Source organism: Clarias gariepinus, chromosome 1 (assembly GCF_024256425.1).
Source record: "Clarias gariepinus isolate MV-2021 ecotype Netherlands chromosome 1, CGAR_prim_01v2, whole genome shotgun sequence".
Lineage (NCBI taxonomy): Eukaryota > Metazoa > Chordata > Actinopteri > Siluriformes > Clariidae > Clarias > Clarias gariepinus.
Genome location: NC_071100.1, coordinates 2,325,896 through 2,344,180, shown reverse-complemented (window position 1 = coordinate 2,344,180; position 18,285 = coordinate 2,325,896). Strand labels below are relative to the sequence as shown.

The window sequence follows — 18,285 nt, the reverse complement described above, 5'->3', positions numbered from 1 at the left end:
CCAAAGGCAGAGAGTACATGATCGAGAGATCTCTTAGTGTTCAGGGAATAGGCGTTAGTGAAGAAGATCAACACATGTACCATGCAATAGTCCCAGTGGATTTTCAGGCCAGTGGAATGTTGGAGAAAAGGAAACGGTGGGGTGAGGGACTACAACAATTTCTGGAGATGAAGCATCAGCTATCTTTATCGCCATTGTCAAATGTGACAAACTACATGTCAAATTCACATTTCTTTAAAAGTTATCTCAGTGGGAAAGGGATATTTGGTGTTTCTGGAACACTGGGGGGAGATGCAGACAAGGATTTCCTAGCTAGGCATTACAAAACTGACAGTTACATCATACCAGCTCATCAGCGTCAAAAGGTTACTGAGCTGCTTGCAGTCCAGGTGAGGGGAGGTACTAAACAATGGATCCGAACTCTTTGTGCCGCGGTCTTAAAAGTCTGTAACAGAGGACAAGTGGTATTAGTTGTGTGTGAGGACGTCAACACAGCAAATGAGCTCAATGACGAAATGAAAACCAAACATTCAGTTACCATGTACACGATGAGCGAGAGCCACAACATTGAGAACCAGAAGTTTAACAAGGGAGAGATCATCATTACGACCAACCTTGGAGGACGTGGGACAGACAATAAGGTAACTGAGGAAGTTAATTTCTGTGGTGGTCTCTTTGTGTTACTTACCTACTTCCCCAATAACCGAAGAGTCGAGAAACAGGTATTTGGACGAACAGGTCGAAAAGGCACACCAGGAATGGTCCAGTTAATCCTAAACCATGATCGTCTACCCATGGCCTATAGAGGTCATTCTATTGAAGTCATGAGGGAACTCAGGGAAGATTTTGAGGTTAATCGAATTAAAGACATGGAAAAGGAGAAACTTACTGAAATTGAAATGAAGGAGGAGCTTTTTTCCACATTTTGTCAGTTTCTTAGTGACTTTGACAATAATTACAGTACAAAAGAGAAGACAGACCTCTTTGAAGTGAAAGTAAAAAATGTTTCTTCTTACTTTGAGTCCATACACAGTAAGATGGACTATTACCCAGCACTGAATGCTTTGAAGGAGTCATGGAGTATGTGGATGATGCTTCATACAAAACAGATCAACGTGCATAATGACCTCAATAAACTGAAACAAGACCTCAAGCAACATTTGCATGATGAAAGTAACAAACTTCTACAAGGCCAATGTGAAAACTTTTATGATCACATCCAGCAGGCTTTAGGACGCACTGCCTTGCACTTTCAAAACAAAAACAAGTGTGACTATGGCGCAAAATCTTATTGGGAAAGAGCCTCTCAGTCAGACAGCTACTACAGAGCTGTTGCACTGTATAACCAGGCCTACATTACCATTAACATGGCTAAAAAGGACTACAAAAGTGAGGCATGTTCCTTACTCAAGGACGCAGAGAAAGCCTTAAATGTTTATCTGTCTGAAACAATCAACATATTGAGCTTCAATTCCTTGTCCGTGACTCGAGATTTTGAACCACACCACAGCGGCTACTGTAACTTCCAATTACAAATGCAGGCAAGGATGAACATATTTAACTCATGGAAGCAAAATATAAATAAAATACTTAAAATGCTAAAATCAGACAATGGAGACTTCAAAACCGTGGACTTGACTCTTTACAGCTTATCAACTGAAGAGGATTTTGTGTCTTCTAGTGAACTTAATCTCTTTCATAATTATGGCCTTGCAGTTGTGTTTGAGGTGGAGAAAAAGCCCAAGTTCTCATTTGATGCCCTGATTTGTTTGTTTCTTGGTATGGTTCAGGTGGTAGCAGGAGTTTTGGTATGTTCTCTGACGGCTGGTTTCATGTCCTCATTTGGTATTGGTTTAATCTCTGAAGGTGTGTCTGACATGATCAGTGGAGCCATTGGTTTAATAAAAGGCACATTTGATTGGGCATCATGGGCGATATCTAAAGCAATTAGTATAGGAACTTCTTTGGTCTGTGGAGGATTTAGTGTTGTCAAACGAGCATTCTCCTCTGTGAAAAATGCACTATGTAATGTTTTTAATGGCACCAGATCCCTAAAGAGTGTTGTGTCTAGTGCCCTCCAGTCAGGAAAAAAAATGTTCATTTCTGCAGGTACATCATTCAAATCATGTGTATTGCCGGGTGTAAGAAACCTCATGGTGACTGCAGGCAAACAAAATTTAAAAAATGCCTGTAGGTACGCTGTTCAGGAAGTATCTATTCAAGGAGCAAACGCTGCTATAAACATGGGCATCGATGCTCTCATCCAGGATTTAGTCCAAAAAGGACTCCAAATCACTTTCAAGGATTCTGTCTGTTCATCATTACGCCAGAATGAAGACTTTATTAAAGCGCTTCTAGATTTCATCAGCTCGGGTATTTCAAAGGCTGCTTTGGAGAAAAGACCTGGAACTTACAACATCAGTGAAGCCTTAAAGAAGGAAATTACGAATCATGTGGTTTCAAACACAAACCTTGTCATGAATGATTTGATTATAAACTGTAAAGAAATACATCTGGTAATTGATACAGTCTCACAAATATGGGCTAAATCAGCCATTGCACGTCATTCTTGTATCGGCAAAATTCTTACTGACGTTGCAGACGTTTCCACATCTGTGTATGAAATGTGTTCTTTCATTCCTACTAAACAGACCATTGACAAAAATTTTGTTCCTGCATTTTTAAAGTCCATGAACAACAATCCCTTATTTGACACATATGATAAAGATGGAAGGGACAAACTGGATGATGTAAAACATTTCAAAGATGAACTCATTGGTGTAGTGTCAGATGTTCTTTTTAATGCCATGGTGGAAAGAGTTTCTGGCTTTGCTACATCAATTCTTACAAAAACAATCAAACAAAAAGTAAACTCTTTAACTGGAAAAGCGGTTGGTAATGTGCTGGGGAGGCATGAAACCCAAAGTTTCTTTGTGGATCAGAAGCATAATAATGATCTGAAATCAGCCACTAAAGGTAAAGAAAGGTCTTTGACTGAAAAAGAACTAAATCATCTCAAGCTCTACGCTAATAATATAACTGATGAACAAAAACCAGCAACAGCTTTAGAAGTCCTTGTCCTTACAAAGAGTGACTTGTTGAAAGGTAAAGGAGTTTGTATAACTGTAGTGGATGCAAAAGGAAAACCTCTCACAGTGCAGAGTTATCCAGGAACTGACCCAACAGCTGGTATTATCGAACTGAGGCTGACAAAAACACCACAGACTTCTCCAGGGTGAGCTCAAATTTTATCTACATGGAATCTGTATATAAAAATTTTTTTAATGTCTCTTTGATTATTTGCACCCTTGTGAACATTACTTTATATTGTGTTTTACAGAGAAAGAGGAACATGGGATAAGGTGAAAGATAGGATTATGGGTAAAGACACACCACATACTGGACACATTGATATCATGTGCCCTGATGGCTCTCTGAAAACTGTGAACTCCTCAAATCAGAACTGTCTTTTTCATGCCATCGTCCAAGCAACAACTAACGAGCCAAATATTGTCGTCCAACAAAAAGCTGTAGAACTTCGCAACAAAGTCAGTGAGGAGGTAAGTAATTATTATATTTTATCTTTAATTATTTATATAGCACTTCTCATACATAAAATTGTAGCTCATAGTGTTTGATAATAAAATTAAATGAACATTTATATTTACTCAACTATAATAACAGATGACTATGTAGTATATGACTATGACTAATAGTAAACCCATCTCCTCACATGTACATGTGCAAACTTTAATCTGCCTAATTTATCAGAGCTTCATTTCTCACCTTGTAATTTTGTGCAAGCTTGTTAGATAACAGCTAACTTAGCCAAATGCTTTTGGGCATTTAGTGAAAAACCTTGCCTATGTTGTTTTACATATAGCTTATATTAATCAATGCATGTTTCTACATTCAAAAATGTTTGTCAAGAATGAGCGTCGTTCTGACAAAGTCCTCCTTTCGCTATTACGGACATGGAGTCATGCAGGTCCTGGTAAGCTGCAGTCAGTCACTCTCTCAGTAGGAGAAATAATACACTGCAGTCTGCTCATATCCTTGGCAGTGGAGGCAGTGATATCAGATGGTGATGGAATACATCAGGATAGAGTAGGTGTTAGTGTAGAAATTACACTACAACATTATTGAATGTGTCAGTTGAACTTGTTGAGCTGTCACAGTAAGTGCACCCTCTAAAATGCCATCTTTTTAGAGAGTTGAATGTTGCTCAGGAAGTGTGAGAACTACTTAATACATAATGGGATGGGCAGTCTGACTTCTACTAGACTGTTTTTTGGCCACTAAGCTGCAAGATGTTTTGATTGCACCAGCCCACCAGAAGGTAACCTCTATAGGTAGACATATAACCTCTAGGGATAAGGGTGGTGTCATTCATGATCCCTAGAGCTTAACAGACTGGAGGTGCAGCTGTTTGTGTACAGGATATAGAGTATTAGAGAAGGAACACATAATCATGAAGACATTTCTCTCTGTCAGAAAGTCTGTGATCCACTGCAGATGGAGTCTGGCATTTTCAGTTTGAAGAGGTTTTCCTGCAGCAGGGCTAAGATGATGGAATTAATTGTGGAGCTAAAGTTCTGGCTTAATTTTTTAGAGAGTCCTGGTACTGAAGGATAAAGTTTAAAGCCTCCTTTACAGATCTTTTGAGTGCTGGGTCCAGGAATGTGCCTATATATTTCTTTGGATAGGACAACAATTCTGTAGTCAACAAGTCCTTTGGCCCTTGATCTTTTGTGGACTGGAATGATATTGGACGATTTAAAGCTGGCTGGAATGGCATGTGAGCAGTAAGTTCTTAAAGTTGTTAGTGAACACTGGAGAAAGTTGGTCAGCACAGTGGTTCAAGGTCAAGGGAGAGACAAAATGTGATTTATCTGATTTGTATGGGTTTTGTCTATTAAACAACCTGTTAACATCCTCTCCTGAATGCATGCTTTTTTAACCAAAGCTGACCACATTTTCCCTATGAACCTGGATTAGGACCACAAATTTAAAATCTTGAACAAAAAAATCTATTGTATGTGACAACTAAGAATTTATGACTCTCAAACTCCTACTAAAAACTTGTCTCCTTACTGGTCAAGAGAACTATATACATATGCCTATATGTTAAATAGAAGACCCTGTGTATCAGGCTTTCATATTTTGGATGCTTAAAGTTGCAGATAGTAACAGTCCACATTAGATAGAAGTGGCGTTAGTGGCATTTTCACACTCACAGGTCCTGATTTAGTCTTTTCCTCCCTCTGGACTCGCTCAGTCTTCTTTCAGACAAAGTCAGACTTATTCCTCATCAATATTGGATTTTCTTTTATGACCCTTTCAGTGTAGATGCTCAGTCAGGTTCCAGACTTCATGTTTTTCTAACTCATTAGGAAAAATTCCCAGATTAGCTTAATCTCTCTCCATCATTTGAAGAAGGTAATTCCAACCCCTAAACTGGATTGCGTTTTCATAAAATTTTTTGCTTAAATTTTTTTTTGCTACATTCTTATCTTTTCTGTATGTCCCAACAAATGTCACATTCTAGTCCCCAGAGCACTCCAGGAAAGCTTTAAAGAATGTATTTCCTTGGTTGTTTTTTTAAATTACCAAGAATTAAATTATTCATTTTTACTAAATTTCAACCTCAAATTTCAAGTGTGCAATGTACTTTTTAATCGAAATGTTTACCACCTCATTCAACGACTACTGGATTTTTGAAAGTCCTAAAACGATAACTCAGATTATGTGGTTTAACCCATAAGTTTCATTATTTGAGTGTGTATGTGTGAGTGTGAATGTGTTTCATTGTCTATAGTATAAATTCATGTTAAAGTCTTAGTGTAGTTTGTAAGAAAATATGGGCATTAAACTGTCTATTCTTGTTAAACCTGAGCATATGACCTAATCAGAGTCTGTACCAATTTGTATTGGTCTTTACCAGTTCTCCCCATATCAGCTTAATTTTCCTCCCATTTGCATATCTCCATTTAAGTATGAATGTAATCCTAGCAAAATAATATATAATAAAAAAAAAAATCCTTTTTGAATTGACGTTTTTGCAGATTTATTAAAAAAGAAAAACTGAAATATCACACGGTCGAAGTATTTAGACCCTTAGCTTAGTATTTAGTAGAAGCACCCTTTTGATCTAATACAGCCAGGAGTATTTTGGGGAAAGATGGAACATGTTTTTCACACCTGGATTTGGGGATCCTCTGCCATTCCTCCTTGCAGATCTTCTCCAGTTCTGTCAGGTTGCATGGTTAACGTTGGTGGACAGCCATTTTTAGGTCTTTCCAGAGATGCTCAATTGGGTTTAAGTCAGGGCTCTGACTGGGCCATTCAAGAACATTCACAGAGTTGTTGTGAAGCAACTCCTTTGTTATTTTAGCTATTTTAGTGATTAGGGTCATTGTCTTGTTGGAAGGTAAACCTTTGGCCCAGTCTGAGGTCCTGAGCACTCTGGAGAAAGTTTTCATCCACTATCCCTGTAATTGGCTGCATTCATTTTTTGCCTCGATTGCAACCAGTCGTCCTGTCCCTGCAGCTGAAAAACACCCCCACAGCATGATGCTGCCACCACCATGCTTCACTGTTGGACAACTGGATTGGACAGGTGATGAGCAGTCCCTGGTTTTCTCCAAACATTCCACTTCTGTCTTTGAGCTCTTCAGGCAGTTCCTTTGACCTCATGATTCTCATTTGCTCTGACATCCATTGTAAACTGTAAGGTCTTATATAGACAGATGTGTGGCTTTCCTAATTAAGTCCAATCTAACACAGCTGGACTCAAATGAAGGTGTAGAACCATCTCAGGGATGATCAGAAGAAATGGACAGAACATTGAGTTAAACATATGAGTGTCACAGCAAAGGGTCTGAATACATAGGACCATGTGATATTTAAGTTTTTTCTTTTTTAATAAATCTGCAAAAATGTCAACCATTCTGTGCTTTTCTTTCAATATGGCGTGCTGTGTGCATATTAATAAGGGAAAAATGAATTTAGATGATTTTAGCAAATGGCTGCAATATAACAAAGAGTGAAAATTTTAAGGGGGTCTGAATACTTTCCGTACCCACTGTAATTAAGTGTTTCCAACAAAAACTCAAAAAAGCATTGCTTTTTATTTTAGGGACAATTACTTTTTCACTTAAAGGCAGGTAGGTTTGGATAGCTTTTTTCCCTCTTATTAAATAAAATCATCATTTAAAACTGCATATTTTTATTTACTTGTTTTATCTCTGTGTAATATTAAAATTTGTTTTAGTAACATTTAATGAGGAGGATGATGAGAGATTTTTTTTTAAGAAAAATGTAATTTTTTTATGAGTGACCAAAAGCACTGTAATGGGTCTGGCACATGAACAGAACACACAGGAAGCAGATCTCAACTTCTCAACAACAGTTATTTAATGGAAAACTTTGGTTTAGCAGCAAAGTATGCAGTTCAGTAAGAGAAAAATCATACACATTTATGGGAAAGATGTACAGCTTTATAGCTGTCTTGGTGAAGGTCATGAATGTTTGGGTCAATCCTCAGCAGGTGCGGTGTCAGCAGAGGCACACAGGTGGTCAGAGTCTAAGGTAACAGGAGCTACATGTAAGTTAGAGCTTATAGACATACTACTCACCGGGAACAGGCGAGGGAGCCACTTAAAAGGCCATTTGGACGCTGAGTGGTAATGGTGTTGATCTGCTTCCAGTCCATGTGAGTCGTAAAGGGTTAACCATATCACTGAATGAATGGTTTACCTGTATCTGTACCCAGGAATTAGGGTAGGTTCAAGCACAAGACACCGATGTTGAGCATGTCCCTTAACCCTGTTTGCTCCTGGGGCACTTTTTTATGACTTGTATGGCTGTATGGCTCACTTCATTAAATTTGCCAAGGACAGAATCCGACTTCTAGTATCAAGGTGGTGAGCTTGTATTGTCACTTGTGCATATCTGGTGGCATAGTCTGCTATAACCAAGATGTACTTGTTGCATGTATCGGATTTCCGCAGTGGACCGACTTGTGCATTCTAATGCACTTAAATGGGACAATGATAATAGAAAGTAGGATAAAGGGGTGGGGGCTGGCTTTCTGGGATCTGTCTTTTGGCATTCGGGGCGTTGCTGGCAGAAGTTTCGAACCTTAGCTTCCAATCCAGGCCAGTTAGAGCAGTCTAGGATTTTGTTTTTTTTTGCCACTGAGGTGGCTGGCAAGTGGTTGGGTATGAGCTAGTTGCATTACCATGGCCATTTTAATTGGTAATATCACTGGTAGGTCTTATTGCTCTCCTCTCCATAGAGCCACTAATCATTTGGATTTATGGTACTGGTGGGTGTAGAGTGAGTGAAGAGTGGTTCTGGTGGTAGTGGAGTACAGTTAGAATTGGGCCCTGACAGTCTAAAAAACAATATTGTCATCTTCCAAAAAAAAGGCCAGATCTCAGGAAAAGAAACGCATGTTCACTCATGGGAAACACCGTCCTGGACCATGCATTACACTATGATTACCTGGGACTGAAAATCAGCACCTCAGGAAACTTGAATCTGGGAGTGAATGCACTGAAAGGAAATGCACGAAGAGCTCTATAAGATATCAAGAAAATATTCTACAGAATAAACATCCCAATTAGAATCTGGTGTAAAATCTTTGATAGCATTATTGCGCCTAATGCGCTGTACGGATGTGAGGTTTGGGGTCCACTTAGTAAACATGACTACTCTCGCTAGGACAAACATCCCACAGAGTCCCTGCAGGCAGAATTCTGTAGAAATCTCCTCAAAGTTCAGTGAAAAACACAGATTCCCACTGATGATAGCCATACAAAAAGGAGCAGTATAATTCTATAAAAATCTTAAATTGAGTAAAAAAAACACCCTGCAATATAAAGTACTGAACACCCAAGAACTCTGCATTAAGCCCAGTCCCCTCTGTCAGGTAGTCCTGAGACTTACTAACACACTAACCCCTAACATACTGCCGTCTCAGAGCAGCACTGCTCACCACAGTCTAATCAGAGTCACACACTGTTTGGCTGTAGAGACGGGCCGACACAGGAAAACCTAAAGCACAGAGAGCAGTGACTGTGTGTGTGTGTGTGTGTGTGTGTGTGTGTGTGTGCATGCATGTGCATGCGTGTGTTTGGTCAGTGTACAAGCAGTGAGTTCGAGACAGAGCTGCACTTCAAAAATATAAAAATATGAGGAAGACCTTCAATGAAAACAAACAAAATCCCATTGAATAATTTTAGAAAAAGGCAGCACTGCTGCCCTCACTGCAAAATGTGTCAGTGTGAGAGCCTGAGAGACAGTGAGACACAACCTAACTAACTACAACTTAATATCACCATTGTTCAGATGGTTACCAGAAAGTTGTTGTTATTGTTGTTAATGTTTTTTAGAGGTTGTTGTTTTAGTTTTTTATTGTTTACCTACTATGATATTTTTTTCCTGTCTAATATGTTTATGATGTTTATATATTATTATATATTATTATTAGGGCCGGGACTCGATTAAAAAAATAATCTAACTAATTAGAGGCTTTGTAATTAATTAATCGAAATTAATCGCATATAAATATTTGACTTGAGAACAGTGAGAAGTAAGTTTTTTCACATGGGTTTTTAGTATACCATTGAATAATGACTCTTCAACTCTATATGTTTAGCATTGAGGTGATACTTGAGGCTCGATGTGCTGCGGTGATAAGCGAATTCCTTGTTGCATAACTTGCACAACCATGCTCTTATCAACGCTTCCATCCATTCGTTTTTTATAACAAAATTTCCCATTCACAGGGCCAACCAAAGCGGTCTCATCAGCTACTTTGTCCATGTTCACTGTGGTTTGTTTTTGTCTGAACGCTAGTTGGTGCTCCAGTATAATCGGTCCGCCGAAACGCATCCAGTGAGGAACGTTCCGCGGTGCAAAAATAAGTGCGATTAAAATGCGTTAAAAAAATGTAACGCTTTTTTTTGTGTAATTAATTAATCTAAATTAACACGTTAAAGTCCCGGGCCTAATTATTATATATTCAGACTGATGTTATTTATAATGTATTCAATGATTTATAATTGCTTTGTCAACAAATTTTCTGTTAAAATTCTATTCAATATAGCCCTTCTGAGTGAAAAGCAGTACTGGATGGAGTAGAGAGAGTGGTATAGTGGGTGTAGAGTTTGTGGAAACCAGTACTAGTACAGTAGATGTAGAGAAAGTGAAGAGTATTGGTGGGAGTACAGCTTTCTGCTCATTGTACATTAAATTGTATTATGATATATATAATGACATCTTAACAAGTATTAACCCAGGAAAATAGGCCAATCCATGCTTCACAATAATTTTTCATAACAGTCAACAATTTTGTACCTCAGCAACTTCATGTGTGCCTAATGTTTATACACACTTTCTCTTCTGCGTACCGAAGGGTCTAAATAGCTTTAGATTTTTTTGTATTATATGTAAATCATAAACACTTAAATAAAGAAAATTGAATTCAGCCGATTGAATTCAGTTAGGAAATGTAAACATCCTAGAATGTTTTTCATTCTGCAAACATTAAAAGCTTTTAACATCTGAGAGTTTAGAGATCTGCCCATACAGTATGTGTCTTTAGTTGCATTAGTTGTGAGACTAATTTGTGTTTGCAGTGTTTTGAAACTGGTGCACGTGTGTTTACTGGGCTTTAAGATTGATTTACAATGTTTTTACACAAATGCTTGTGCTCACGCTTTTTCACATACAACTTGTTAGTAATGTAAAACCATACATATTGCAATATGTGCAGCAGTGCGTGTCGATCGTGTCTCTGGGTGTGAATGATCCATTTTTCACATACACACATACTAATCTGTTTTTTTCACTTTCAAGAGTTCTTTCTCTGGTCTGGTCTGTAAACAACACAACCAGCCAACTCAATAGCAGCATCCAGAAGGTTACTGGTCAGCCAGGTCTCTGTGATGATTGACACACAATGTATTTCTCATTCTGATCTCAGTGTAGGGTTTCTGGAGGGATTGAGGCAGTAAAATATGAAGTCTGTAAGATTATCTCTGGAGAAAAATGATTGAAAACAGTCCAATGTTAATAAACTAAGAGAACTAAGATGTAGAAAGTTAAATAAACGTAAGAGAAGGACTGAGCCGAGCCACTGTGACCACATGCACCACCTTCCTGTTGGTTGTCTGATTAAATTTAATCATTAATATGCTTTTGTTGTTACAGATTCTTGCCAAACCACATAAATACGCAGAGGCTGTGAAGATCCAGGACATGTTCAACCGTACCAACAGTAGCAATAAATTTAAAATCGAAGCTGGAGGAGAAAGACCGAGGAAAGTAGGAAAAATGAAAAGTAAAAGAGAAAAGCAAGCGGATATTTTTAGTGACTATGTCAAATACAAGAACCCAGACACTATTATTAAAGAAAACAAGTTGGGGGAAGCTGGGACCTACAGGAGGTAACTTTTTAATTTCATTTATATTTTTAATAAATAAAAACCTTTACATTGTTTATTAGCCAATGTTCTAGAGGTGACGTAACTAAACCCAATTGATGTAGCTGCAGCTAAATTCTGTCAAAAAGCGATGATAAATAAACAACTGTGTTTGAGTTTTTCAACCAGTAATATACTTTGACACTGCTACTTCAGAACTCATAAAATGATTTATTCAAGTGTTTTTGTAGTTTTTAAACTTTTATTAAAGACATGAACTTATGAGATTAACAGCATACTTCTGTCTAAACTGATATGATGTGAAAGTGCGTTGTGCTATTATGTATAAATCTCTTTAAAACCCAATGCAGCAGAAGGGTTTGCCATACTGTCCTGTGTTTATAGTAATATTACATCATAATAAACATTAACAGATAATATTTCCCTTTTCTTTTTAATATTATGAAGCCTTAAAACAATAAAAAAAGCCACCAGAGGTGTGGTCGAGGCAGACCACATTCCAGCGAAGAATTGTATATTTAAACTTCGTGAAAGATTCAAAAGTAATCCAGAACTGGATAAGTCAACCAGAGAGAGGAATGAGGCATTTCATAATTTAGTGATGAGCACAGAAAATGACAGGACGGGAAATGGTCTGATTTCCATGAATGCCCTGCACTGGGACCATCAATCTGCCCTGACCACCGGCAGCAGTCATGAATCTAGAGCATGCAGGTCTCACCTTCTTCCTGAACCATCCCAATCTATTATCTAGTTAAATTTATTAATGTACATTATCAATATTAACCACCTTAATTTACATTTATGTTCCCCAGACATTTGCAGACAGAGACATTAGCAAGTGGAAATATGGAGAAAGCGCTGAAGCAGGCGTTTATATTGGCTAATCCAGAAACCTCGGACAGAATCAGGAGAAGCATGGGTAACTCTTGTTTGTCGTAATTTATTTCTAATTTATGTTTTAAATAAAACCAAGGTTGTCCAAAATTAAAGATGAAGCTGGTTTATATTTGACAGTAAAAAAAATCACAGTAAATTTATATTATAATCATTTTAACGCTGCATGTTTAAACAATGCTTAAAGCATATATTTAGCCTGATTTAAACAATGGACTTTTGTGACATGAAAACCCGTCTCCATAAAGGTTTTAAAACAAAATTACTAGCATTAAAATGTACATAATAATAATCATATATATATATATATATATATATATATATATATATATATATATATATACGTAAATATACACACGTGTATATAGCAACCTAAAGGCTGCATCCTTTCTCTGTTACTGGCCAAATAAAAAGAGCTATCTCTAGTCTATCTCTATCTGCAGGAATGTAGTGGAGTAGACATAGAGACAACCCACTAATAGAATCACTTCTTTGGGTTTGTACTACAGTTACCCCCACACTGAACAAACCTAAATTATTCTCTATTTTTATTTTATTGCAGATCACACCAGGCGTCCTACAGCCACAACGCTCTACAAGCGTATATACTACAAGCAAGGATACAAGAATGTAATAGAAGAATATTATAAGAATAAAGTGATCAGCGAGAGTGAAAAAAATAATCTGATGACATGGGTGAACAACGAGAGATTTTTGGATAGTAACACAGAGGAGTATCAGGAAATCATAAGTGCCCTAAGAAACAAGAAGTAATCAAAGTACCTGATGGTTTTTAATATTAGTATGTTAATAGTCTTTGTTTCAATCACACACAGTTAAGAAAAGGCAATGCAGGTGACAGGATTTTATTAAAAAGACTTTCAGCTATAGTGTGTTGAAAATAAGTCCCAGAAGATTCTCAGTCATCCAGGAGGAATTGTCTGGAAGTTGAGTCTTGCCACCAGGATGACTTCTTGTTGGTTTGAAATGTTTCACTACTCTTTCATGTAGCTTCTTTATTCAAAGAGAGTTTGGTTAGAGACCCCAAATGTGTCTTCCATGGGCTGTTTCTCACAAGAAATAGGTTCATTGATCAGCAGTGGAGAAGGTGAGAATGGGATGTAATACTCCCTTCTGACACTAAACGAGGATCCTTAGGTTTGGCCTCCCTTGTGGATGTGTGAAGCGTTCTTAATCCTTCCGGGCAGCATGGAAACTCCACCTCTGTTGAAGGAAGGGTTTTCTGCTTTTGTATAGATGGCTTTTTTCACTTCATTCTTAATCTACCTATTATCTCTGTCCAAAATGTGCACATTCTTGTCCTCAAACGCATGTGTCCTGAAACACTGTGCTGTTTTCTCTTTTCTATGATGCCATTTTGGGAAAAATACTATATGTGGGGTCCCTAACCAATCTTTCTTAGACTGAAAAAGCTACTTGGATGAGTAGTGAAACATTTTCAATTCAAATAAATTTTATTTGTATAGTGCTTTTAACAATTGTCATTGTGAACAAATTTCAATCCAAGAAAAAGATGAGCTGAAAAAAAAAATCAAAGATAAGCCATAACATTAACATCACATTAATGCCTTCAAACTGTCCAGAACCCAGTCCAATCGAGCACCCATGGGACATGCATAGACACCACGGTACACACCCAGAGATCTTGTGGAGCCACACCCAGAGCAGCCCCAGGGACAAAGGAGAAGCTACACAATACTGGGCTTAATGTATTGCAGTATAATTAACCTAGTTAACCCAGTGTAAGTATCTATCCAGTGATGTAAACTTTAAAGCACTTTTTGTAAGCCGTTCTGGATAAGAGCGTCTGCCAAATGCCTAAATGTATGTGTGTATATATATACACAGTGGAACCATTTATATGAATAAATAAATAATAAATGCTATTATAAGTTCTGATTTATTTAGATGTTGTTTTTAGGTTTTGCTCTTTTATTTGGGCACACTGGTCATGGTACTCATTTAGTTTTCCTTTTTTTTGCCTAGTTATCCATGTTTATCTTAAATTGCTTTATTTTGCTTAAGTTGTAACAGCTTTGCATATTAAAACAATAAAAGGACTACCTTCCATTGCGAGGCTAGTGCCACAAGTGCTGTGTTCCAGTACTGTTTTCTTAAAGATTGGGAGAGATGACTACAGGAGCTACACTCTCAAGGTCGTATTCTAAAGTTAGTGCTGAATCTATAAAGGCCTGATATTTTGAGTATTTGGTCATGTCCATGGTTCCCAGAGCTCAAGCAGTCATTTTCCAAGTATTAGACAATCCTTATGTTTGTAATAATGTTGTGTTTTTTATTGTTATTAGTGGTGCTTGTGAAGCGAGGCACTACTATCGTTATCTCACAGGCTTATATATTTTTTTCTTTTTCTTCTTCCTACAAAAATGTGCTTTTGTTGACGTAACTACAATAAGACTATTTTTGCAAAGGTTTATTACAACGGCTATGTTACAGTATTCATTAAGGAAGGGCAGTGGTTCAGAGAGAGGGGCTGATCAGTGAGAGGGGGTATTTAGAGGGACACATTTTTAGAGAGAAGATTCATTTAGAAAAAAAACCTGCTTAGAGAGAGAAGTAAAAAAAAAAAGTCTTCTAATACATGGTTCTGAGAGAGGAGACAGTCTGAAAAAGTCGATCCGGAGTCCTTTAGATAGAGAGAGAGAGAGAGAGAGAGGAGTTCTTCAGAGAGTCATATAGAAGAATCAGTTATTCAGAGGGAGAAATCATTCACCAAGAGGAGTCATTTACAGAAAAAAGAAAACAGTTTATATCCTTAAATGACCTCTCTCTCTCTGATCAACTCCAGATTGTATAAAACTCCTTTCTGCTTAACTTTTCATAATTATTTATTGTTATTATTATTATTATTATTATTATATGATATGACTGATATGCCTTATATACCTTGTATCATATAGTTCTTGTTCTTAGCACTGCATGAATACACCAGGACTGATCTGAAGTTGGACCTTCACTTGTGTACTCGCTGGACTCCGCCTTCATTTAACAGGAGCGAAAATAGCAGGTGTAGTTCCGGTCATCACCTGGGGTCCGTTCTTCGTACGTCGCTTGACACATCCGAGATGAACTGACACATCTAAGATGAGATCATCGTGCTAATTACGATCCGGCTAAGTTAGTTCTTCGAGCTCACCTGTTGTTGATGATTAGTGTAGCTGGATTGAGTTGTCTAGGATTATTGCGCGCTCGTGCGTTGGTTTAAAAGGCGATATGCATCGACAGTAGAAACACTGATCACAAGCCCTCCGATTGGTTGACGAAATGGAAAAAGAGCAGCTCAACTTTTTTTTGTAACACGTGTTATGCGCTGAAATGCCCCCCTGCCATGGATTGCCCCCCTACATAATCGCTATCAAATATTATATTAGAACATAAATTTATAGGTTAATGGTTTACAAATTACAAATTACATGAGACAATAAAATAAAATAAGCAATATGAAAATAAATATGTCGTACATGAAAAAATAGAAATATTATGTATACTTTTATATTGTTTATTTTATAATAAAATTAGTTTCGTCCAATTTATCATTATAAAATATTTATTTTTAATATATATAAATATTTATTCGCATATTTTTATGACAAGCCCCTGAAAAATAAATGTTACAAAATTAACATTATACAAGAATTTGTATTAATGGTCTTGACGGCTGTCTCGTGCCTAGGGTTTATTATAATAGTAATATCATATTTGATAACAATAAACCTATGAATTCATGTTCATATATAATATTTGATAGCGATTATGTGCGTGTGTGATTGAGAGTCCATGGCAGGGGGCATATACTTTTCTTTTTCCACGTGAGTCAGTCGTGCTCTTTAACCAATCAGATGTGACCTCGCCATTTCAACCAATCATACCCCGCCAGGAGCGCAGGCTAAATCCTGTTTACATGAAATAAAGCTGCTCCCGAGCAGGTTCAAGCTTACGGATATGTTGCTATGACAACAAATGCGAGAAGCGCATCGAAGAACGAAACAATCCAAGATCAGGACAAATCCACAACAATCAAATCCAGCTAACTAAGCTAGCGACGTACGAAGAACGGACCCCAGCAGATAAGATAAAAATATATATACAAACATGCGCAGACTAAACTTGTCCATTTCTCTTATTTTCTTGTAATTAGTGTCCTTTTTATTTATATATTTTTAAATAATTTAATATTAATTGAGAACAATGATGAAACATCACCCAAAATAAAAGCAATATAGACTTAATGTCAGAGGTAAAACACAAATCAAACTGGCAGTAGTGCCTGGTGGAAAACTCTAAACATGAATAAATAAATAAATAAATAAATAAATAAATAAATCACACTGCTTGAGAAAATATTCTATATTCAATATTGCTGACGAAGCCTGTATGTCTTTAGAGCTTCTGGATTTTCATCAAGTAAAAGTCCATGTAGTTACAAAACAACATAAAGCAAGGTTTTGTTTTTATAAATTTGCATTTCTGATTTGCCTTAAAGAATACGTTAGTTAATAAAAAATTGCATTTCTCCATGTAACTTTCTCTTACAATGACCACAAATACTAAAAACCAAATCATTGAACTTAAAATGAAAGTCAGATTTTAAAGTATTACAAATAAATCTGCTGATGTTTTTCCAAAAGGTTTGACAACAATCGAGTACAAAAGGATCAGCAAGAGACTTCAGCATTTTTTAAAATTACTTAATTAAATGTTTAGTTGAGTAACCCATGAATGATCTTAAACATCACCTCCTTTTTATTTTATATGGCATTTAGCCATCATTTGTTTTCCTGTGTTTTATAAACACATATATGGCTTAGGATGATGCAGTATTGAGTATTGACATATTCATTTTTTAGCACAAAAGGGCAATATGATGAACTGAATTCTATTCTGGACCAAGCTACCAGCCAGTGCGTATAAATAAGAAGATAGTTCGACAGGAATTTTAATACACCTGAGTTCACAAATGCATGGTTGGAAATAAAATTCCAATTAAAAGTTTTTTTTTTTTTTTTTAATCTTTTCATAACCGGCCAATCTTTAATGTATTATTATGAGAACAAAAATCTTGAGTTGAGTCAAAAGTTGAGTCCTCCTTTGTCACAACTGTTTACACCAGTATTACAACAGACCTCTCTATGTAATGTGTTTTATTTTTCAATGACTATTAAACAGAATACTATGACATTGCTGGAAAGGGGACAGTAGCGTTCTACCTTCAACTAAAAGATCTTATTGTAGTCACATGTTTAATGTTTCCTGTGTTTGTTTTTTTATTAGAGGTGTAAAGTTGTCACTGGATCTATAAATCTGATACGTGCAGGATATACAGTAACACAAACATGAAATTTCATTTTAACAACAAATCAATCTTATACTGCAGCTTTTTAAGAGGCAAAAGTTTACATCATTAGTATCTATTAGTATCTTCTTAGTATCTTCTGCTACCTGACTTATCACAGCCCGACAGGACAAAAGCTGTCGGTAACGGGTGTGCTGCGTGGGTTTTAGGGAAGGTGTATAGGCAGAGGTGATTATGGGGAAAAGTCTTTTAATAAGGCAAACCAAACATACACAGACATCTACTACACACCAACTAACCTAAACAAGAGTGACACTAAGACAGGGAGTGACACTAAGACAGGCTAAACATGAACTAAACGTAACAGGCTATGAGATAACATGACAAACTAGGATGACTAAACAAAACTAAAACAAGAGCTACACAAACCAGGAGCTAGGGAAGTGGCATGACACCAAGAACATTGAAACATAACACCCATTTAACTCAACTGAAGTTAACACAACAGATGCCAGACCCAGAGCAACTGAACAAAGGGCTATTTAACACAAACGTAATTAGCTACCCTTGGTTCAGGTGTGCTCCCATCACCTGACCGAGGTG

General features: G+C 37.0%; 1 protein-coding gene across 1 annotated transcript in view; it reads left to right on the top strand.

Annotated features, from left to right (window-relative positions):
- The first annotated feature begins 539 nt into the window (after positions 1-539).
- LOC128535075 (uncharacterized) overlaps positions 540-18,285 on the top strand; it is a 61,918-nt gene continuing 44,172 nt past the window's right edge. The window contains exons 1-6 of the mRNA XM_053509156.1: positions 540-641; positions 2,943-3,235; positions 3,341-3,560; positions 11,221-11,456; positions 11,901-12,167; positions 12,269-12,375. Coding sequence (XP_053365131.1) covers positions 540-641; positions 2,943-3,235; positions 3,341-3,560; positions 11,221-11,456; positions 11,901-12,167; positions 12,269-12,375 — 1,225 coding nt within the window. The remainder of the gene's footprint in view (positions 642-2,942; positions 3,236-3,340; positions 3,561-11,220; positions 11,457-11,900; positions 12,168-12,268; positions 12,376-18,285) is intronic.